The sequence below is a fragment of the Strix uralensis genome, chromosome 16, assembly GCF_047716275.1.
Source record: "Strix uralensis isolate ZFMK-TIS-50842 chromosome 16, bStrUra1, whole genome shotgun sequence".
Classification (NCBI taxonomy): Eukaryota; Metazoa; Chordata; class Aves; order Strigiformes; family Strigidae; genus Strix; species Strix uralensis.
The window spans coordinates 8,884,695-8,907,600 of record NC_133987.1 but is presented as its reverse complement, the minus strand read 5'-3'; the positions used below and the strand labels follow the sequence as shown (position 1 = coordinate 8,907,600).

At 43.3% G+C, this 22,906-nt stretch overlaps 3 protein-coding genes across 8 annotated transcripts in view; 1 reads left to right on the top strand and 2 right to left on the bottom strand.

The window, feature by feature from the left end:
- The window catches only part of MAD1L1 (mitotic arrest deficient 1 like 1), a 379,497-nt gene extending 364,633 nt beyond the window's left edge, over positions 1-14,864 (bottom strand). For 2 of the 3 annotated variants that reach the window (XM_074886096.1, XM_074886098.1), the window contains exons 1-9: positions 14,806-14,864; positions 13,225-13,378; positions 11,870-12,010; positions 9,935-10,114; positions 8,388-8,512; positions 7,630-7,711; positions 6,287-6,417; positions 4,921-5,035; positions 3,916-3,977 (exon numbers count right to left, since the gene is read on the bottom strand). In XM_074886096.1, the coding sequence (XP_074742197.1) occupies positions 3,916-3,977; positions 4,921-5,035; positions 6,287-6,417; positions 7,630-7,711; positions 8,388-8,512; positions 9,935-10,114; positions 11,870-12,010; positions 13,225-13,374 (986 nt within the window). In that variant the 5' untranslated portion in view covers positions 13,375-13,378; positions 14,806-14,864. Of the gene's footprint in view, positions 1-3,915; positions 3,978-4,920; positions 5,036-6,286; positions 6,418-7,629; positions 7,712-8,387; positions 8,513-9,934; positions 10,115-11,869; positions 12,011-13,224; positions 13,379-14,189; positions 14,422-14,805 lie in introns of those variants that run through there. The other variant, XM_074886097.1, reaches the window with a different exon arrangement.
- Positions 14,865-16,034: 1,170 nt separating this feature from the next.
- MRM2 (mitochondrial rRNA methyltransferase 2) lies at positions 16,035-18,484 on the bottom strand. The gene is made up of 3 exons (XM_074886259.1): positions 18,374-18,484; positions 17,474-17,745; positions 16,035-16,770 (listed from the first exon to the last, which is right to left on the bottom strand). The coding sequence occupies exons 1-3, from the start codon at positions 18,406-18,408 to the stop codon at positions 16,346-16,348; spliced, it is 732 nt and encodes a 243-aa protein (XP_074742360.1). The 5' UTR covers positions 18,409-18,484; the 3' UTR covers positions 16,035-16,345.
- NUDT1 (nudix hydrolase 1) lies at positions 18,207-22,832 on the top strand. Of its 4 annotated transcripts, none has more exons than XM_074886260.1 (4): positions 18,207-18,339; positions 18,684-18,837; positions 21,787-21,932; positions 22,146-22,831. In XM_074886260.1, exons 2-4 carry the CDS (start codon positions 18,686-18,688, stop codon positions 22,316-22,318), a joined length of 471 nt encoding a protein of 156 aa, XP_074742361.1. In that variant the 5' UTR covers positions 18,207-18,339; positions 18,684-18,685; the 3' UTR covers positions 22,319-22,831. The 4 variants fall into 4 exon arrangements, with proteins under 4 accessions (XP_074742361.1, XP_074742362.1, XP_074742363.1 ...); XM_074886261.1 differs by having other exon boundaries at positions 18,210-18,339; positions 18,681-18,837; XM_074886262.1 differs by lacking the exon at positions 18,207-18,339 and adding an exon at positions 18,472-18,553.
- Positions 22,833-22,906: the final 74 nt, after the last annotated feature.

Sequence of the window (22,906 nt, the reverse complement as noted above, 5' to 3'; positions counted from 1 at the left end):
TGTGGTCCACTTGTCAGCCTTCATAAATCTGCAAAACTTTTCATCAAAATTTCAACCTTTCAAAACTTGCAATCTTCTGCCACGTATGGATAAATACAAATTCAGCATTAACCCTTGCCAGCTGCTATCAATGACTATCAGTATCTGACTTACTGCCTCGTCTTTAAAACCTACCTGATGCACATCATTTTGCATCATTCTGTACTCCAGGGTGTATCTGTTCATGGATAGCAAGATCACCTGGCTAATTCATTAAAGGACAAAGGCAATACCAGCCAAACATACACAAGCATCAACAAAAAAGGCTTATTTAGATTAAAAGCTCACAGAACAAAAACTCTCATTTTTTATTTGGGTATCTCCTACATGCCACAGAAGGGAAAGTCCAGAGCAGTAACAGTGCTGTTCTAGAGGATACAATTCTAAGGCTTGGGGTGGGGAGAAAAGAACCGGGCTTTGAAGAACTCCTATTAAACAAGACAAAAGGAAGAATGTGTGGTGTAAACATGAAGTTTACAGAACCTGTTGGAAAAACATTCTACTCTGTATGCCATTAGAGAAATATGCACAAGTCTTCTTCATACCAAGTTACTACCCTAAGTACTGGACAAGAAGACAGCGATTGCATGCATGTAGCATTAAACAGATTTTAAAAGATTTGATAGCAATAATGAACAATTTTCCTTAGACTAGTTGACCCTTCTTAAGGTGCCCAGTGGATGGTTTTTACGCCAGGCTGAGCCTGCCAGACTGGAGCAGACCAGCTTTCTCCGGCAGCAGGAGAAAGGTTGCCATCTCGTGGGCGGTTTTGCACACTGACAGCCAAATAAAGCACCCGCCTTCTCTCACACACAACCTTCCGGAAATATTTTTCTGTTAAAATATATCTTGTTTAATGGCAGTCAAGAAACTACCTGGAAAACATCTCTAAGCTAATAGTCCAACTCTGAAAAAACAACCAAGTCTGTCATGATTAACATGATTCTTCAGTGAAGATGGTCAACAACTCAATTACACAAATACTGGATTTTGAAGAAAAACAAACTACACCGGCACATCCTGGAGAGACAAAGTAGAAGCAGCTTGTTTTGTCAACATAACTGTTTCCTAATAACAAAGTCCTACAATATCCACGCATGAAAACCCTTCTCAAAGAAAGTAAATTCCAAAATAAGTAAAACTTTCTACTCACAAAGCAAGAATTTCAAAATTTAGTGTTTTTTCCTTTTACAGTTGAAACCAAATCATACAGCAGGAATATCATGTCAGAGCAACAAATACATGAAAATCCCTGGCAGCATAACAGTAACATACAAAGAAAACCTACAAGACAAAATTACATCCATGATAAAAGACAGAGCCAACTATACGGGCAAGTAGGCAGTAAGAAGATCAAGATATCAAAAGGACATATAATTGAACACAAAAAAGATTATCTAGATTCATAATGTGTATACATGAACCTTACATAACTATGGTGTGTATTATTTTATTATCTGGGTATTGTGCATCTTATAAGGACATTATATAATGTTTGTATAAGGCAGGCGTAATTCCAAGGGCAAATTTTGGAAAGAACACTGCGCAACTGCAGCGTAAACACACCACCATGCTCTAGAGCTAAAGCTGCCTTTGTTTCCAAAGTTTATGAGAGCAAGAGGAAACCCCGGGAGCTTACAAGTGGAATCCAGAACATAACATAGCAAACATAAGATTAGCCTTTGAGTAAACTGTTAATGAACTTGTTTTCCCGCCAAAAGGTGAAACACTTAGCTCTTTCATTGTTACCAAAAAGAGACCAGTACTAAAACCAGTAGGATTACCACTACACTCCTAAAAGCTGCACCTCCTTTCCAAGTATTATTACATAAAATTACACTCCAAGGTCTGATCATAAGCCAATCTGACAAAAAGCCTGCTGGGACCAGGCAATTAGTGAACAGAAACCACGGAGAGCAGACACAGAACAAGCCCTGTGGAAGTGCTGGAGGAAATGAAAAACCATTCTCTCCTAAAACACCACACGCTGTACACACTTCCCTGACGTCCTCTGTACCAACGAAGCGCACGATAAGAAAAGATGAAAAATCCTAATGCATTCCCTTTTTCCTTGCTTATCAAGTTATTAGCAAACAGCACATTGCTCTGGCTCTTTGGGACAACCATCCAACTTGTTCCTGTTTTCTTCCAAGAGATGGGCAATTAACTCTTCTCAAGCTTTCACCAACAGCATACTCCAGGAACCTAACTAGGACAATGATCTCTCATCATCTTCATAACCCTGACCAAAAATTTACATAATTCATGCTGTAAGAAGTCTGAGCAACAACAACCAAAAAAAAAAAAAAAAAAGAGAGAAAGGGGAAATCATCCAGTTCCACTTGCTACAATTGCATGCAAAGGATGATTTTTCTCAAGAGCAATTCCCTTTTCTGTATGAGAAGATGCCATTAACAGCACTAAACAATATGGCCCAATCAAAAACCTAACACTTTACAGTGAATATTCTGATTTTAAATGAAGGAGTTATTAGACTTCAACAAGCAGAATCACTTGGTTCCATTTCTCTCCCTGTGTGAAATTACCTCATTAAACCTTTAACAGCTTGAGGTAAGTAAAAAGCTTTTACTCCACTGTCTGATAGAACAGGTTTTGTGAAAAGGATTCATACTATTTCTGTCCATTCCTTGCCATAGGAGATTTAGCACAATTCTAACTTCAACTAAATGTATGTATCCTCAGCAGATGCAGGAGAGAATCTCAAGCATGCTACCTACTGGCATGCCTCTAGAAAAAGGTTCATTATCCTCATTAAGCAGAAAACAGTGAGAAAATTAAGGGGGCTTTCCCAAGTTGAACACAAGTATCTGTTACATGAGGCAATAATGTGCCCAAACCATACATGCATATCCAAACACTCCTACTTCCAAACAGTCCCAGCAGTGTGCAGATACAGCTCTGTTGTCAGGCACGTGTAATGAATGGAATAAAGAAATAATTGGTAAAATTAGGTTCTGTGGTTCCTGTGGCAGCTCAGGCCTTGACTGAGTATGAAGGGTGATCTGTACTGTAATGCTCATATCAAGAGAGTTATTTACAAAGAAGCATTTCCCCTTCTAGTGTAACAACAATGTAAATATTTAAAGAAATTAAAGCAGTGCTGAAACATATGACACACAAAAGCATCGTAGCTACACAGAAAACCTTCTGAGGTGGAAGAAAAAGATCAGAAGATGCACCATTTCCAGCCCCTTTTTATACCACATACATACCAGAGACCTTAAAAAAATCTGGTTCAGTGCTCCAAAAAGAGCTGTTAAGTAACAGTACACAAAGAGACTGGCTGGTGTTCCAAAACATGGGGGGAGGGGGGCTTTTCCCCCCTTTTATAAGAAACTGAGTTTATTTTATCTAACAAGAGAAATGGAGTAACTAAATTAACAACTGTTCTTAGGCTGCTTTAGGGAAGAAAAAAGTCACAGCAACATGATCTGGCAGTTTATTTCAATATCCAAATTTCAAAGAAATCATATTTACAACAATTTGTCACAAGTAACATACATACTCTCCTCTGGACATACCCTACAATTCTTACAAGCTCACTTATTAAGCTACCAGAATCTCTAAGTAAGCACAAATGTGGCTATATGCAAGAAGTTCAAGGAACTCAAAATTGAACCTTGGCCTCAGAGACATTGGTCAAGCTGACTTGGTGAAAAACATGTTGGTTCCCAAAGATACTTTAAAACAGTGTGTATCTTATGGTTCTTCTCATATATAATAAAAGTACTGGAAAAGCTTCCACATGAAGAAGAGATAGTGAGAAAGCATGACCCACACACTTCAGAGATCAGATTATGAGGAAAGGCAAGTGGTTTAAAAGTTTTACCTCCCTCCAGAGCTGTGAGCACATACCTGATATTCAAGCCAGTGCTCTGGTCCAGCTTCTCCCAGCTTTTTAATTTCTCCAGAAGTTTCTAAAGTAGAGATCAAAGAAGAGTTAGAGACGCAGATAAATGTTCTAACAGCTCATCTGCCACTCAGTTTTCTCATAATTCTCCATTCAAAGTCAGTGTCTTTCCTTTTCCTTCTGTGGATTTCATGATCTTCCTATCTAGCACTTTTGGTTTGTCATTCTCCAGCCCTTACAAACATTCTCCCTGCCCACAGCTCTACGACAGCACAGAACCCATGTTACACTTCAGCACTATAGATTATCTAACCCTGTGAGGTGCCATCACTGTACTAGACCTTGGTAAACTCGAGTCTTGGCAACAGAGAAGAAAGCAAGCTGTATTCTCAACACTGGTTCTGCAGCAGCTGAAGGGCCCATTTCTCCTCTTCCAGTTTCTCCTGTAGCTTTTCACTTTCAGTCAGTACCAAAATAGTATTATCTAAACCTGACCAGATACCAGTATAGTTCTGCAGATCAACAAATTTACACAATCAGGTTAATCTCTTGACAACTTGCTGCATGCCTGATATAGGGCGAGATGGAAGCAAGACAATTTCATTCATCTGAGACCACGTTCTGGACCTGGCAGCAATCCAAGTGTGTATCAAGGTTCTTACCCCATGCCTGTTTGGCAACACCATGTCTGTTCATAGCTTAACTCAAAAAAAAAAGCCTTTCCAGCAGAAGAAAGGTAAAAGAGAAACAGCAAGGCCAAAAAACCCCACTATGATGAGATTGTTCTTTACACAAAATCTCCAGCTGATCAGTAGATACCCTTTTTCACCTTCATTGCCATGGCTCTCCTCATGCTGACATTTAAGTTTGGGAATAGCCTAGTCCAAACCCATTAATTAAAACAGGTATCACATGTCAACTAACACAATACAGGAAGAGCCTAAAAGACAGGACAGGCAACAAACGAAACCCCTATTCTGCTCATTGACCAAATGTTCCCAGCTCCTCACCTCATTTTCCAATTCAACGGTCACTAGCTGTGCTTGGACTTTCTCATAGCGTTCCAGTTTTCTTTGGAGACCTTCTACCTCTTCTTTAAGTAATCCATTGTTTTCTTTCATTTCCCTATGGTGAAAAGAGAGGCAACAATTAAAGCAATTAATGCAACTCAATTCATTTTCACAAACTTCCCAATACACAAGGGAATCATATGACATTGAACAGACAATATGACATTCAGCTGACTCACTTCTATAACCTTCCCTGCAAAACCTCTGCTACAAAAAAAACGCAGCTTTATTGAACTTCTTTTTTTCTACTCCAAGTACCATCCTAATCATGCCCAAACAACTTGTAGTTTTGTATCTCCTTTACTGATCGGCAAAACAGCATGAAGGGTAGAAAAAAACTCCCAACTCTGATCTTCATTCAGGCTGAATGCAGGGTTGGAACACAGCAAGCAATAGACACTTGGGCTTACTGAGCACTTGGTGATGACAGCAAGCATTGAGACTGCTTGGTTTTACTTTAATAGAGGTATGCAAGGGTGAGATAAAACTGTTTTTAAAAAAAATTACATTTAATCTGTTGATATCATGTTTCTGTGCCCAGAAAACAAGCATGAGAAAAGATTCTGAGATAAACAATTTAAAATGATAATGAAACAATAACAAGAACAAAGCCAAGGGAAATTACTTAATTTTAGAATAAGAAAAAGCTGGCAAGATCACTCATGTAATTTAGGCTTTTTTTTTTTTTTGAGATGCACCAAAAGATGGATATTGAGTTTACTCTAAAAAAAAAAATCTTTAAGGCAAGTTATTTCATAGTACACAGGAATTTAATTTTTCAAATTAATTGCCACTTCAGAAACCCAGAAAGTCTACTCTACCAAGGGCTATATCAAGAGTGCTTTAGAAATTTAAACAAAAGACTTTCCAAACACTATGTTGGAACAACAGGCCTTTAAAATAGCGGCAACAATAACTTAGCAAAAACAGTTATTAAAGAAATGTTCAGCTGTCTCTTCTCTCTACAGGGATTTCCTTCCCAAAGCTGTACAGAGTTCATCACTATCTTTACACACTGAATTTTGTTCTAACAAACAGATATCACCATCCAGAACAATCAGTGCGCATTCTGTGAGGCTCTCACTGTGCTCAGGAAGATCACCCAGATCTTGCCAAATCCTCTCATCTATCAACCATCACAACAATGCTCAATTCATAGGCAGTATTTATATGAAATATTTAAAATTCCTTCTACAGTTTCCCATATGAAAGCCCAACAGAGGGATTTGAAAGTGCATATAGTGCAATTGTAGCAGGTACAGAAGAACACAAGATAAACCTCTCAACAACTGAACCCTTCTTTCACCTGAAGTAGGCATTTTCCTCCCTGAGTTGGCGCAATTCCCGCTCCATTTTTGGGAAACGAGCCAGTTCTGCCTTCATGTTCTTGACAATTAGAGCATCATGTTCCTGCTGGGAGAACTTCTGTTCCAGATCCTGGAAAACATGGGATGACAAGAGGACAGCAATGATTAACTTGTAAGAGCTACTTCTCCATTGTACTTTTAAAACTCAAATCAATGACTTGAACGAAGTTGGAAGGGAACTCAGTAGGTCATCTGGTCCAATCCATTGCTCAAAGTAGGGATGACTCTTGTTCCCCTTGTCACACCTGGGCTGACCTCTTCTCTACACCTGTTTACCCTAAGTTCGTAACAAAAAATGATCTCTGCTAATCATTAAAAGGACCTTCTTCTACTGACTAAATCAAATCTGTAATTTTCTCATCCTCTATCCCTCCATCAGTGAAGAGTAGAGAGGGGCATCTGGATGGCCTGCAAGAAATAGGAATGAAAAGAAAAACACAACCGCGTATTTTAGCATTTTGGTAAATCTTGGGGTTTTTTCCCCCCTAAAGGAAAAAAAAGGTTTATTTGAGCTGTATTGCAGCCTGATATCCTGTTTCCCGACCTTTCCTTTCAATGGAGGAAGTCTCTTCTTGGAATGGCAGACCTGGCAGTGAGGCTGGTTTTCAGTGTAGCTTTACTTTACAGCAACCACAGGCAATGCCACCCTCAGCACCTGCTCAAATCAAAGTAACTCTCCACATCTGCCCCTCTCAGGAAGATAAGACAAGTCAAAAAGATACACTCCCACCAACCTACATGTTAATTTGAAAGGATATAAAAAGCATCTCTACACTCACATTTAAGTCAGTGTGGTTTAGAAGGCTTTGCAAGCAATTGCACTTTCTAAAAGAGCTAAACCCAACTCCAGAGGAAGGATTTTCTGGGAAGCAGAAAAGTAACTGTAGCTGCTAGGTTCATCCTCCACCATCTGAAAAAAAAGAGTGCTCTAGAAGTATTCTTTTGCAGAGCAATCTTGTGCTCTGGCACAAGATCAAACAAGAGCATTCTCCAGAGCACTGCATAAGGATATAAATCACCTTTCTATAGAGAAAGCACGGGTGGATTTTTTTCCCAATCAATTGATACAACAAAGGTAAATATATTACAGCTAATTGTAGGTAGCCAGGTCCATCCAGCTGAATTTAGCCAACTTCAACCCTTGCCAGCCATCAGATCAGATTCTTATATGACAAACTAATCTTTTATTTCTGCAATAGTCATTTTTTTAAAAAACACTGTTCTGTTCTTCCATGGAAGAAATGAAAAACTAAAGCTTTATATAGGCCACAAAGTTTCTTACCTTAATCTTCTGTTCATATTCTCCCAGGAGGGATTGGCTTGTTTGCAATGTCTGGATTTGCTGACTAGCCTCTTGCCATTTTCTATTAGATGTAGACACAAGAGGGATTTAGCACCCAGGAATCACACACCAGAAACAACCTACATGCAGAAGTGTCTGACAAACATTTTCAAACACCACTAACAAGGTATATGGTACGTTACAGAAGATTGTCTCTCATGCAGTTTCGCACTCATACCATCTCCCTCTAAATTAGAGGCAAAAATACACATTTTAATAAAAAGATGCATCTTGAGGAGTATCCAAAAAATCAAGCCACCTTAACTCTGAAACCAATATACACTCACAGTAAATAAACAGCACCTTTAAAATGGAAGAGTTGAACTTAGTAAGCAAAGAAACACTCATATCTTTCAACTACCCCTCAACTATGATTTAAGGTTTGATATTTTTGTTCTGTTCAGTCTATAAAGTTCAGATTAGCCTTCCCACCCACATGCCTTCTGTTAACTCTCTACCACGAACATGAGACATCGCTGAGATTTTAAGCTCAAGTATTTTTTTTTTCCTCAAGGTACAATTAAATTGCACCTCAGAGCTAGTTTCAAACACTGGTTATAACCTCCACATCCAGATCAAAGAACCCCTTTGAAGAGTGGAAATCAAACGCTGCTGAAAGTTTTCTGAGTGATAACAGCTGCAGAAGACTGAAGTTTTGTTTGCCTTTTTCTCCCTACAGTCATTCATCCCCTGCTTACTTATGTTGAACATCCAGCTGTTCCATCAGTTCCTGCTTCTGAGAGTCTTGGCTTGTCATCTGCATCTCTTGATTCATTATATTCCACTGCAGCTCTGATATTTTCCCTTTTAATATAGTGATTGTCTGAATTAATAGAAAGAAAGAACAAACACACAAGGCTATGACTCTCCAAGCTGGACATTATAGATGGTGATAAGACAGAAATCATAACCAACTAGAAAGTACAAACACAGAATTTAGAAACAATCCCACGTTCTTGCAAACCTTCAGACCTGCAAACTCACCTCAAAAACAAAGGCAAGAGAAAATCATTTAGTCACTTTCATCTGTCACCCAAATTGTCACTTCCATTACCTATTAAGTGGGTGACCTCAAACTGGCAGGAAAAATATCAAGCTTCAAAGCTAGATGATGATAAAACACAAGTATATATATTAAAGTAAAAAAAAAAAAAAATCCCACAACCATTCCAAATATATTTTGTCTGGGTTTCAAAATTGAAAATGTCTGGGTTTGCCTCAACAAAATACCAGAAGTATTATGCTTTCCTTAAAAGTAGAAGCCAGTGGTTTTTAAAATTTTGTTCTAAATATCTTAAGTCTAAAGAAAAACTCACAGGTTTGTTTCAAATAGCCATTACTCAGCTCCCTTTAACAGAGAAAAAGAGAAAAATCTAAAAATATTACATATGTAGTGTTTTCTAGACAGAGACAGGTAGGGTTCTCATCTTGATACTGATGGATATGTGTCTGAATATGGAGATAAAAGGACACAGAACTGCTGTATGCATTTCGTATGTGGGTTTAGTTTCTCTCACACACTATCACTGTCTCCCTGTTTCTAATCACTGATAAGTGGCACACTGAATCTGTTTACCTGCCTTATCACACAAGTACATTTCCAGTGACACCTAGGCAGGAGGAAGGTTTAAGGACCGGTGCAGGAAACCAAATTAAACAGAAAAGTTACAAATTAACTAATTAAACTTAACTATAATGGTATCTGAAAAGGTTGAGGGTTGAGAAGATGGTCTGTTCATCCAAAAGAACTGAAATTATTATCCAAGCATTCATTCTACAGTGGAACATAGGGGCATTTAATACACTTTGGGAAGACATCCTTTGTACATAATTTTGGTCTCATCCACTCTACAGTTCTCCCTACTGCCCTGAACACCTTCCCATCATCTCCTCCATCGTTTCCCCTTTCTTTACTAAGTGTCATGTAACCTGACTTCTACACCTAGATGCTGTATGTTGCCTTGCACTTTTTTTTCCTCCTTCTCCATATCAACCTAATATATCTCTTCTCATTGTTAATTATCACAGCAACATCTTCTGACCTGCTCACCTGTGTCTGGACTTGGTTAGGTTCTAAACTTCCACAGCAAAGACACACACCACCAGCATTTATTCATTTCCAGATGATGAACATAGTGATTCCAATTTTCTAATTTTTTTTTAATTAGAAAGGGCATTTTCAATTCACAAGAACTACAAGGTCACCTGAAACTATTGACAAATTAAAAAATTGCTCTGTTCTTACTTCATTAGCTTCAGTTAATTTGCTCTCCTTCTCTTGCAGCTTCTTACTCAGTGTCTCCATGCTCTTCTTATAGGATTTGTTCATCTCCATTTGTTCTTTCAGTTTATTTTCAGCTTCTGTTTCCCTTTCCTGATATTGCTTTATGCGTGTGAGCAGCTCCTGGTTACGGTCAGCCTCTCGCTTGCAAAGAAAGAAAAAATGCAAAGATGAAAGTAGCAAAAAGGTGAAGCCATTTTTGTTTCTCCTGTCTCCATTCCTCATTACTGTGATCACCAAGGCATCATCATGAGGCAGCGTTACTCAGACCATAGCTTTAACCTTTGCACTAGCAAGGGCAAGAATCTTACCAGCAGCAACTTGATGTCAAGGAACTACCCAGGGCAATGGAGCTAGAAAATTAAGAGACAGAGCCTTCCAAATCTCTTAGACTGAGAGAAGAATATGAGACTACAGAGATGGCTTCACAGAACCCCCGCACACTCTCCAGCAGATCAAAGATGAAAACATTTGATGCACCAATTTAAAGCTGACCCATGCATAGCAAATTGACTTTCAGACTATTCAGATCTCAACAGCTGGGTTAATAAGACAAACTTCCCTCTGCAACTTCTGTAAATTGTATGAGGCTATTTAATAGCAAAGAAACAGGGTTTAAATGCACAGTATTATCAATGACTACAATAAATATTTTTGCACTGACAGCCTTTCATACACCATTTCAGTTTATTCCTACCACAAATTGATTAACACTTATTGAAAAAACGTGCAGTAAATTGCTTTGCTAATCAAAGCAAATCGAGACACGGATTTACATACTAAGCAAGGATTATGCAAAGCAATGTGAGGTTCCTAAAACCTTTATCCACATGACTCAAAAAAACACAGAATTTGAGCAGGGTAATTACCACAGTGTTGGATTAGTGCTGCTCCCTTTTTTTGTACCAGTATTTCAAGGGTTTCTGTGACTGACTCAGCTACATTCCAGTTTGAACTCTCCGTGGCCTAATCCCACATCACCTGACTTCAGAGGAACAAGGAATTTAGTCACTGACTCTGACTATTTCACAACTACACACTAAATCTGTCACCTAGCACCCTTGTAAAATACAACAAAACATGATTATTTTCTGAAGATTTTTAAATGATCAGCCGCATATAAGACCTTTATTATGCTACAAAACCCACAGATCTACTACTTATTTCAGCAACGTAGTTAAGCAAACATATATGGGCATAAAACCAGAAACCAAGCGAAGCTATTAGTCCCTGAGTGAGGCTCACTTATCAGCACAGGCTCTCTTGTGTGAGAGTGCACGGTTGGCACTGCTGCCATTCCAATTAATTACAGTCACACAAACTAAACGCTTGCAATTGTGCCAGCAGAAGTTTAAATTCATCTGGGAGAAAAACGCTTAAATACCTCTGGGAGAAACAAATAACAAATCCCTTTTGTATTGCTACCCATGACAACTTCAGTGAAACTAACAGAATTTAGTGATCGGATCATCAGCTTGTCAACCAAACAAGGCTTTGGCGTTCAGACTCTTGCGTACGTTAGCAAGTTAGTGCAGTGCACTGTGAGGGGATCTGTAGAGCAAAACAGTTGGTGCTGGGAACTTGACACCCACACTGCCACCACATTTGCAGTAAATGCATTCCAGGAGCATTTACTACAGATTTGCTGAAGTCTTGCTCTGAAGACCGTGTCAGCAGTTGGAGAACAGGAGGCTTGCTCCCGGACTGCATCTTTCAGTTTAGTTTCATCCAAACAAAGTTGACTATACACATTCTGAGACACACCACTGCAAATCAAAGCACAGCACGTGAGAAGTCAAGAGCATATCCCTGATCCAAACTAAAACACCAACACAGATGCACTACATATGTTCTGACTTGGGTCTGTGGTATCAAGCCATCTGCAACTGTCATACTTACCTCATAGTTTCTGGCATTGGTATTAGCTGCCTTCTCTAGCTCAATGCGAGCTCGTTTGTGGCTAAGCTCCATCTGCATCTTCTCTCGTTCCACCTGCAGGAGCTGGGATTTGGAGTGGATCTGCCCAGCTTGTTCTTCCAACTGGCCAGTTCATGTGTGAAAAGGGACATTACACACCATTAACAGCACTGCAGTGACATCGCTACCTCCCACCCAGCACTATTCAGCTGCCACTCACATGTCATTTTACGAATTACAAGGAAACTATCACAGTATTCACGGTACTTCTACCACCAGCTGCAGATGGGGAAACCAAGAGCTTAACACCACAGAAACCCACATCAAATCAATGTTAGTTGGAAAGAAGTGAATTTCAAGTTCTTCATTCAGAATTTCTCACCCAATCTCTAGAGGTACTCTGACAAAACACACTTTCCTAAAAAAAGGTTAATTATGAACTCCCCAAGCATCATAAAAGTAACAGCAGCTAACAAAGCAGCAGAGAGCATGCTCCCCATGAAATTTAACTGCTGAGCAAAATAAGATGCTTTTCTACTACCTGCTACAACATTACACTTCATTTTTTCATTCAAATGACCTTACAGCACAGACAACATTGATAGAATACCTCTCATCTAAGCAGTGTACATTCAACACACAGCTAATGAACACTCTCTAACCAGAGAGAGCCTCCTCTAACCATCTCTGTAAGCGGAGATGTACCACAGACAGAAAATGCAAACATTTTTGTCAACATTCCAAATGCAAAGCAAGTTTACATTAAATTTTATACTTAGAGACTGAAATAGAAATTACATTAAGATACAGAATAAAAAAACTTCATGACAGCCTAATCAACAGCCCTTATGGTCCAAGATGTCAACTTACTTCATGCTTTACGAGCATGAGGCAGCTTACAGGAAAAAGGCAAAAAAACCCATGTAGATACAAACAGAAGTGAACAAGAAAGCGTAACTGGTATGTGTCCAGGCAAAGAAACTTTAAGGAAGATTGTAAAAAAAAATAACAAAGTGACTTACTAGAAAAATATTAACAGATATAAAGCTCCTTTGTTCAGCAATATGAAAACAATTTACATTTTCATTTCCTGAGCTGGATATAACTAGCAGAGAAGAAAATCAAAGGACCTTTCTTAAATTTTTACAAAACAGAAATAAATACATCTGACACTTTTAAAAAAATTTAAAGATTCTACAATGTTGACCAAAAGAAAGTTTCCATGAATATCAATTTTAGAAAGCATGGTCATATCTTAATGAAATCAATCCTGATTCCTGGAATCACAAGGAGCATACAGCCACACCGCAAGTATCACCAAGCTGAGGACGCCTCACCTGCATCCTCTGCTGGTACTGAATCTGTATGGAGCTCTGAGATGATCCTGGCGTAGCCAGCCCAGACACCCCCTCCATACGCCGTGAAATAAAGTTGTTGAGGGATCTCAGAGTAGAGAAGACAGTGGTATTATCTTCCAAGTCCTCCATGGCTCTGGAAATACACAAAAAGTCATCAGCAAAACATTCAGAGCAACCTACAGTATACTGGCTGCTCTGCTAAAAGAGATACACCACTGCCCTGAGAAAACACTAAATGTAAGGTCTTCCAGTTTACAGGGTATAAAACCCTGCCAGTCACTGCTGGGACCCACAGATTACTGCTGGCATCAACTTGAACCAGAAACCACCACCCAACCACAGCTGAAGCTGCAGGCCTCTGAAGTGAGAAATTGACGCAAGAGAGCCTGTACTTCCCTGAGTGGCTTGCTTTTATTTATTCTCCCCTGAATCTCAGCCCCTAAGCATACAAATAAGAGCTCTCGTAAATTACACAAAATTGAATCCTTCTTTTCTATATAATCAAGTTAACATTGTAGGACATGAAGATCTACAGCACATAACACTAACAAACAGAACTCCAAACATTTGAGGCTGATGGGGGGGAACTAATGCCATATTAGCAGCAAACCCTACCTTTGACACAGCTTGATTCTGATTTCCAAAAAGCACCTTGGAACCTAACTTTCAGCAACAAGACTTCCCAAGGTCAGAGATCGTTTCTACAAGTAAAACTGTGTCGCCTTATTCACATAAAAGTTTTTTGCAATTCTTTCTTCAAATTTGGAAGGGCACTAACTAAAAGGCCAAAGACAAACCAAGCCTGGAGCTCAGAAAAGCCTGCAAGGTTTCCCAGGGGACTTCAGGAAGCCTCAGGTGAGTCCCTGTAGTGACTGCATGCCCCACAAAGCCCCTGAAGCACAGAAGAAGGTTCAGAACCAGGAAAGGTAACCTGCAACACTCACACAGGCTTGTACCAGACACATAGATTTGAGGCGAACTTTCAGGAGCACACGCTGTCCTGCAACACAGCAGTTATTGTTTGGATTTGTATCATCACGAAGAGGAGATGCAATAGAAGCAGAGGCAACAGACGAGCCAAAACCCAAATGAAAACATGTATTCGAAATGAGTACTTCAGTACTACATGCGAATAAATTCATGCAAGCCCACTGCCAACAGGTAACTGTGCTCCAGCAAACCTGTTCTGAAATTAAAAACAGCTCTAAAAATTAAGAAGACCCGCACACGCCACCCCCCCGCTGCAGAAACCCTTCGGCAACGGCTCCCTGGGAGGGAACGAAGCACCCCCGGCCCTCAAACCCCCGAGAGCGGCCGCGGGGGGTGCAGGGCCGCGCAGGGGGTTCGCCCTCACGAACACCCGCTGTGAGGGCGCAGGGCGGGAAGCGGGGCCCCGGCAGCGCCCACAGCCCTGCCCCGCCTCGGGGGCGGCGAGCGGCCGCCCGGGAGTGGGAGGAACGGGGACAGCGGCTGGGCCGGGAGCGGGGCGGCAGCGCCGGGCCAGGCCGGGTCGAGCCGAGGGGGGCCGGCAGCCTCCCTTCCCTTCCCTCCCTCACTCACCAGGGGCGGGCAGCGGCGCGCGCCCTCGCTTGGATCTCCCTCCTCGCCCCGGCGCCGAGATCTCACGGGAACTGGCGCCCAGCTCTCGCGAGAACAGCGGCCCGCACCGCCGTAACGACGGGACTAGGCGCGCACTGCCGCCGCGCCGTACCGTAATGACCCGCCTCGGTGCGAAAGACTTCGAGCTCAGCCCCCCTCCCCCCCCCCCCCCAACGCTGCCCCTTCGCAACCCACCCCCCCAAAACCGCCCTGGCCCCCGCCTCGTCCCAGGGACTGAGCTCGGGCAGAGCCTCCTGCCCCACCGCGACTGCAGCCGGAGGAGCAGCCGGGAGAGCACAGGCTTAGCTCCAGTTCCTCTTGCGAACCGCAGGAAATAAAGTTATAACAAATAAATAAATAAATGTTTTTCAAAGCGTGGACTGGCATCGGTTTTTTTCCTTCCCAAACATACATAAAGTAACATCCAGCTCCCCAGTTTAGGCTGTTGGGCTGACGCTTTGACGCCCACCCCTCAGTATGGAGATTCAGATCAGGTTTCAAAGCAGCTAAAATTTGATAAATCTGTGAGCAATCCCAAATGAGATGTTTATAATGAGAAAGACCTGGAAGCCTTAAAAACAGACAGTGCTACCAGCCCCTCTTATAACTCATGCCACCGTCGGCCTGATAAAAGTGCTACTTAATGCACTAATTGTCACTTCTAGATAAAGCAGTGGCTAAATTTATTTTTGCAAACAGAATTCTAGCAATTCAATCAGTAATTCTCCCTGTCTGGGATCCAAGGAACATCTTGTCATTTCACCTAAGAAACATCATTGGTCAAATATAAAACATTACTGAAAACACAGGGGAAATTATCTCCTAAGTAGCGATGACCCTGCCCTACTGTCACTTACGGGATTTATGAGCACCATGAAGTAGCAATTTCTAAATATACCCTGTCTTCAGAAAATGCAGCAGAGCCATCAGAAGTGTTCCAGAGTCAGTCGTGTATCCTGAGCGGCTGCGTTACAGATCCTACGTGACGATGCGGATGCTGACATGCAGGGAAATGTTATCTATTTTTACACGTGCTAATAAATTGCACCAGCTTTTAAGAAAGATGAAGAGGCACTAAATTGGCTCAAACTCCCCTTGCTGTTCCCTCTCACTCTGACAACTGCCTTTATGGTTAGTCTCATATATGTCAACATTAATAGGGCAATGATTTTCAAGCACACATTAAAAACTCATATAATCATGTTTTATTTTCATTTCCATCAGCCCAGCCCCAGAGGTGGCCTTTCAGATTATTCCTCTCCATTCCCAACCGTTTTCTCCACAGGTGAAAAGCTAGATTGGATGTCTCTGTATAATTAGTGGATAAACTCAGTAGGACACCACCCTGGTTTATTTTTGTATTTGAAAAGCACGATGTACTTCGTAAGAGTTGTGACAGATTTTCCCAGGGTCTTAATGGTGGGATTTTTCTTTAAACACATGCCAAATTCAGATTTCCAACCAGTGCCTGATCACCTGTTTGATAATCGGCTCTCAGCTTTCATTTCCCTTTGTACAGTCTTGCCAAATAATAAGATTCAGCAGAGTCCTTCCGGCTGGCCTGAGGCTTTATAGTTCTCACGTCTTGGAACTGCTCCTTCAGTCTGCTTTGCAGAAGATGGGACTCACGTCCATCCCAGAATTTACAGAGCATCGTTCCTTTTGGCTTTAAAATACTTTGGGACAGATTCAGGAGGCCTAAACATAGATTGATCAGCTTCTGATGATCCAGTTCTTTGATGCCTGTTGCATTAGGTGCCATATCGCTCAAGATAACATCCACCTTCCCTGCAGGAAGCAGATTCTGAATTGTCCTCTGCGTGCCTGGGTCTGCAATGTCAGCCTTGGGCAGGAAGACGGCTCCTTCCAGAGGAGAAATCCGCAGGAGGTCAACGCCAAGGACGAAGCCAGTGGGGACAGCAGGATCTAGATTATAAGAATGAATGACACACCGAACACTCATAATGGTTGCAAACAACTTGCATATACATGAGCTCCATACTAGTCAATAAACAAAAATATATCACCCACCACATCTGGTCTTCTTGTCCTCTAGTTTGCTGTGTGCATCTGGATGGATGGTTTGCTATAAGCTAATCCATTCAAGACATGAAAACTCTGTTACTTTGGATAAGCAAGGGCTATTTTTCTGGGTTTCTTTCCCTGTTCTTTCAAAGCTGACAGTCCAGAAATCCTGGGCAACAGTAAAAATGGTAACACCTTAGCTTGTAAACATTAATGGCTTAAAACACATAAACCATATGTAGTGGTTACTACCATTTTTCAAGATGGGAAATAAAAATACAGAAAAGCCAAGTCACCTGCTGGAGGCTACACAAATTTCAGAACTGGATGAAGGGAGCCTCCCCACAATACGGCTAATCAGAACACTTCGTTACACCTACAGCAGCACCTCAAGGTAAGCTTATATTTCACAAATATGATTGCTCTGAACCATATGAAGATTTTCACTGTCACACAGGCACACACCTTCATGCTTCTCTCAGTGACTCTGGCATTTGCCAGTACTCATGTCCCTTCCCCACACCACCACCATCACAGCTGAGTTTTCTCACACACTTCAAGATGAGTATTATCCCCATCTTGCCTGTCAAAAACATGCACTTACCGGTACCTAAGGCGTTGACCCTCTCTACAGCAACCTGGCTCCAAGCACCAGGTGCCGCTCCACAGTCAAGAACAGAAAGCCCTGGACGAAGAATATGAAGCTTGTCATCAATTTCCAGTAATTTGAAGGCACTTCGGCAACGGTAATGCTGCTGCTTCGTTGCCTTGACAAAGGGATCCTTCAAATGCCGCTCCAACCACCGGTGCTCAGTTCCAGTTTTCTTCAGAAAGCTCACCGTGGTGTGGAGACATTTGCTCACCAAACGCTGACAGCTGCCCGGGAAGACAGGTGAGTTAGTGCGTAATCACCACGTGTTTCAAGTCTCTATAGTAATGACTTCTCATCTCAACTACAGCTCTGCCCATGTATCACCAGGTTCACAAAAAAGTCTCCAAAGCTGAGATTCTTGCAGTTATCTGGTTGAATCTCAACGAAAGGGCCGTATTGTGGATGGCGGCCTCAGGTTCCCCTGAGGAAAGGCAGGAACGGGCCCCACGCCTCCACACCTCTTCACTTCTGCTCTGGCACTTGCGTTTAAGGCCCGCGGGGCCCGACATGGCAGATTGACCCCAGCGAGCACCTGGGTGGCTCAGAGGGGCCAGCAGCCTCCGAGGGGGGGGGGGTGGGTGCACCAGGCCCTCCAAGGAGGGACGCCCCAACTCCCGGCGGCTCCCTCAGGTCCCCGGGCGGAGCACACCGGCAGTCACGGCCGCTCTCCAGGCAACCAACCCCCGCCCCGGCATTTCCGGCAACGACAAACCCCAACCGCCCGTTCCCCGCTCCTGACGAAAACTTAAGGCGCCGGGACTAACAGCTGGCCGGGAACACCCCCCCACCCGCCGGGGCACGGCGGGACCCCCAGCCCGGTACCGAGCTCTCCTCAGCCGCCCCTCCACGCACCTGCCCCCGGCGGCGGCGCCCCCCCGCCACGCCATGGCGGCCGCCTCAGCCCGCCCCGCCTCCCCCCGCAGCGGCCGCGGGGCGGGACGGGAGCGGCGGCGGCGCGGGAAGAGCCGGGCCGGGCCGCTGCTGAGGGGGCGGCGCAGCGGTGGGCGGGAAAGTCGGGCGTTTGGGACAGAGGTGCTGGGGGACAGGGGCGGGGGGGCCGGCACTGGGGAGGGGGGTGCTGGGGGCGGTGAGGGGCTGTCGGGCCGCGGAGGGGTGCCGGGAGCCCTTGGCGAGCGAGCCCGCCTCGTCTCTCGCCCAGCAGCCATGTGCACGTCCAGGCTCTTCACCCTCGTCCTGGTGGTGCAGCCGCCCCGCGTCCTCCTGGGCATGAAGAAACGCGGGTTCGGAGCCGGGCTGTGGAACGGCTTCGGGGGGAAGGTGCAGCCGGGGGAGAGCATCGAGGAGGCAGCGCGCAGGTGAGGCCGGGCCCGGCTCGGCCGGCGCCCTGGGGAGAGGCGGGTGTGGGGGCTCGGGTCGGGCTGCGGGGGTGGGAGATGGTCGGCGGTGGAGTTACCGTGGCTCGGCTGATCAAGAGCGCCCTCGCGCCCAGCGTGTTACCCACCGGAGCACTCATAAACCATCTCCAAACCGAGAGAATCGCCCGCGCCACGGGAGCTGGGGGACCGCCCGCATGTAGAGATGGGATTGCGCCCAGCTGCCTGTCACCTGCAAATCTTTAACTGTCCTCCAGTCTGTGAGTAACTGGAAGTTACCGAGTGTCCTCCCTCCCATCTCGCAGACTCTGATCTAAACTGAGGTTTAAGTCTGCTAGCGGTGGACAGAGGTTCCTGCACTGTTCACAAAGGTGCAGGTTTAATTTTGGCTATATAGCAGAATTAGAGCTTATGCCAGTGTACTGCTTATTGTTTAAAGGTTGAAGCTGTTGAACAGATGCTACCTTCCAGTAGCATTTTTAGTACTGCCTGAAAACGTAGTGACAAAATAGTAGAAATTCTTAGGGGTTCCTTATGAAAGGAACATACAGTGTAGAAATTCATTATTTGGCTTCGTGGCTGCATTTCAAAGCGCTAATGCTGAGTTAGGGAATTGAATTCCACCAGTATAGAGGTACAGTACCATTTCTGAAGCTTTTAGTATGGATTTCTTGAAGTTCTTTCTTCTGTCTAGTCATTAAAATGAAATAGATCACAGCTGAATTGCTAAACTCCTCTAAAAATGAGGTACCTTGTTCTTTACATGCTGATACAAAGCCACACTTTGCCACCTCCTCACTTTCCGATACATGCCCAAAAGTGCCCTTGCACCTGCAGGAAGATCAGTGTTGGTGTGCTCAAACAGCTACCTAACAGCTTTTGCCCTGAACCCTCTCCTCAGCTGTGCCCGTGCAACTGCCTGGGTTCTGTGGTGAGCTGCTCCAGGGGACAGACAAGTCCTCCGTGCAGATGTGCGCCCAGCAGTGCACACGTTAACGTACCTGACGCTTACGTCATGGCTTTTCCTGTTATTTATCATCTCTGACTGGAGGGAAGGAGATAAGTTTTGTTACTTAAATCAGACTTTCATTTGCTAGGCTTACATTGCCACTGACTGGGGTGTAAATCTAATGATTTAACGTAGCATTTGATTTCCTAGGTGCACGTTTATCTGTGCTAGCCCCGAGTTAGAAACCGGAGCTTTAGTCCATACAAGATGTCAAGTGATAGACGCTTCAGCGACCTCAGTGCAACGTGCCACAGCACAGCCAGCACCTGCTGCTGCGGCCTGTGCAACAGTCCGATCCTCGTTCCTTCCAACGTCTTGTAGGAGTTTACTGCAGTGACACAACCGATGTCAGCGGAGCAGGAGGCAGCCCCCAGAGCCAGGGCCGGCTAGGCACCAGCCCACCTTCCTGGCGGGAATAGCACAGGTGCCGTTGCGGTGCTGCCTCGGGGTGCAGCTCTCCTCCAGAAAGTGCCACACAGTCCAAAACAACCTTAACTTGCACCACCTCTGCTCTGCACTCGGAGGGGAGGTATCGCGCTGTGGTGCCGTGTTGCGCTGGGTTTGCAGTGGCATAAAGTGGGAAGTGTCCTCACAGCACAGTTAAATATTAAGCTGAAACATGAACAAAAGTTTCCTGTAAGATTTCTATCCTCCACTGGGTACACCACATTCCCGTGAGCACCTGGGCACCCACGGCTCCTCAGTGGCACGTCTTGTAAGGGGAGCATTTAGCTAGTTCATTATTTCTCATTTGCTACCTGTAATGTTTCTACTTGCTATATACAGAGCCAAACAGCTGACAGATAAATTGCTTGGAGAACCATAGCAGTGTTGTGCTTTGCTGTTCAATTATCACAGCCTGCAAAATGAGGCTTTTAGCTTCGTTGCTGGAAAACTGTCTCTATTTTAGACACAAATAGTTTGTCAGGAAGATAAACTGAAATTAGCTAAGACATTAAGTTAGAATACAGTTTTGAAGGACGGGATCCACAAAACCGATGCCAAAGAAAGCTGGAGCCTTCAAGATCATTTCCATTACATTTTAAAATTGTGAAGTTACTGCCAAATACACAACTACATTAATTATTAACTGTAACTGAGGATACACTGTTTCAAAGTATTCCTTATTTTTGTACATTAGAAAAACCATGACTAACTTCAAGCTATGCTGATTCTGCTAGAGGCAGGTAAAAATAAAAAAAGCCCTAGCTGTAGCATAAACAGAGCGAGTAATTGTGCTTCGAGTAGCCGTGCATGGTGATGGATTGAAAAGAGCTGCTTGGCAAGTCCCTCAAAGTGCTCTTAAAAGTCTTGCCTTCTAGCCTCACGTTATGCTAAATGTAATTCCAAGGAGCAGAAATTTAAAGTTTACACAATTGCTTTGTGTTTTTTATATGGTATTTGAATGGGAAACCGTATTCCTAACATTCTGGGTGCAAATTGTGTTACATAGCGTGTGGCATCACTTAAATAAGCTTCAGTTAACCCCAGGAGCTGATAGTGTAGCAAGTACAGATGTTCTCGTATTTCCTACCTGCTTCTCTGCAGTTCTCAGAGCTTTAGCCTGAAGTTGACAAAGCCTTTTTTTCCTGTCTAAATAAAGTGCATCTTGGAGTTCTTAGGCTACATCCAGCTACAGTCCTAATACATATGAGTGTTAGCCCACTTTTAACCCATCTCAGAAAAGATCATTGTGTTGCAAGGAGTGTAAGTGATAATAAACAATCAATTTTCCTGTAATTTCTCCTTCCAACATAGACTATTTTCCTGCCAGAATGCTGCTGGGCCTGCTCTGGGCTACAGGTGCAGCTTTCACCTTTGGTTCACTGGAAGCGTTTTGAATGTTTGAATAATCTAATGACTGCTTTTTTTTTTCCTCCCACTGCTTGATTTCATGTAAAGAAGTCTTATTTCTTGTGCAGGGAGCTCCTGGAGGAGAGTGGACTGACTGTGGACACCTTGCAGAAGATGGGTCAGATCACATTTGAATTTGTAGGCAACTCTGAACTGATGGAAGTTCACATTTTCCGGGCAGATCATTTTCATGGAGAGCCAACAGAAAGTGATGGTAGGTAGCTGGTGGAGGAGAAGGAAGGATATGCATTCTTTTCTGAGACAGTATTGCTCTTAAGAAATGCACAACTACTTGTGCCCAAATCCCTTTGAGAAGGGAGGCAGCTGGGCTGTAGAGGGAAGCTGCTTATTGACAGATAATCAAAGCATAAGCAGCAAAAAGCCAAGAGAAAGTCTCATGCAAAGTTCTTTTGTTTTCTCCCACCAGAAATGCGTCCACAGTGGTTTCAGCTGGATGAGGTGCCATTCAATCACATGTGGGCAGATGATATCTATTGGTTTCCCCTGCTGCTTCAGAAGAAGCTGTTTCGTGGCTATTTTAAGTTCCAGGGTCAAGACACTATCCTGGAGCACACTCTAAAAGAAGTGGAGGAAGTTTAAGAAAACGGAAGCATTCAACCCATGTGCTGCTGCCCACACTGGGCTAGAACACCATGAGTGCTACTTCTAAGGGGCTCCTTTCTCAACTCTCCAGCAAAGGAGACTTATTTGCCAGGTCACAGGGAAGTAAGGAAAATAAGGGGGTTTCTTAGAGCAGAAATAAAAGTAGATTTCCCATACTGTAAAGTCCCTGGCTGGGGCATGCTTTAGTGGTTACGTGATCACAACTATTAAAAACTTACTGTTAACCCCTTTTTTTTTTTTTTGCAGGTGGCTAATGTTTTAGGCTTTTCCCTCGAGGTTGGAAATGTTTTTAAATGATTAAAATTTTTTTTTAGTAAAAGCATGTGTTGTTCTGTTGTAAACAGCTGGTTACCTTCTAGACTGTTTAAGGGTCTTTCAGGACTTGGCTTCCTTTCACAGAAACATTAAGTGGACTGTGATGCAGCAGAATCAATTATCTCCTCTACACCAGTTTCTGTAGTTCCCTATTCAGCATTACTTCCTGGGACGAGGTGAGGCTTGACCAGCACTGAGAAAGCCTTTTGAAAGATAGAACTTTTCAAAGTTCAGGATCCTCCAGCTGAA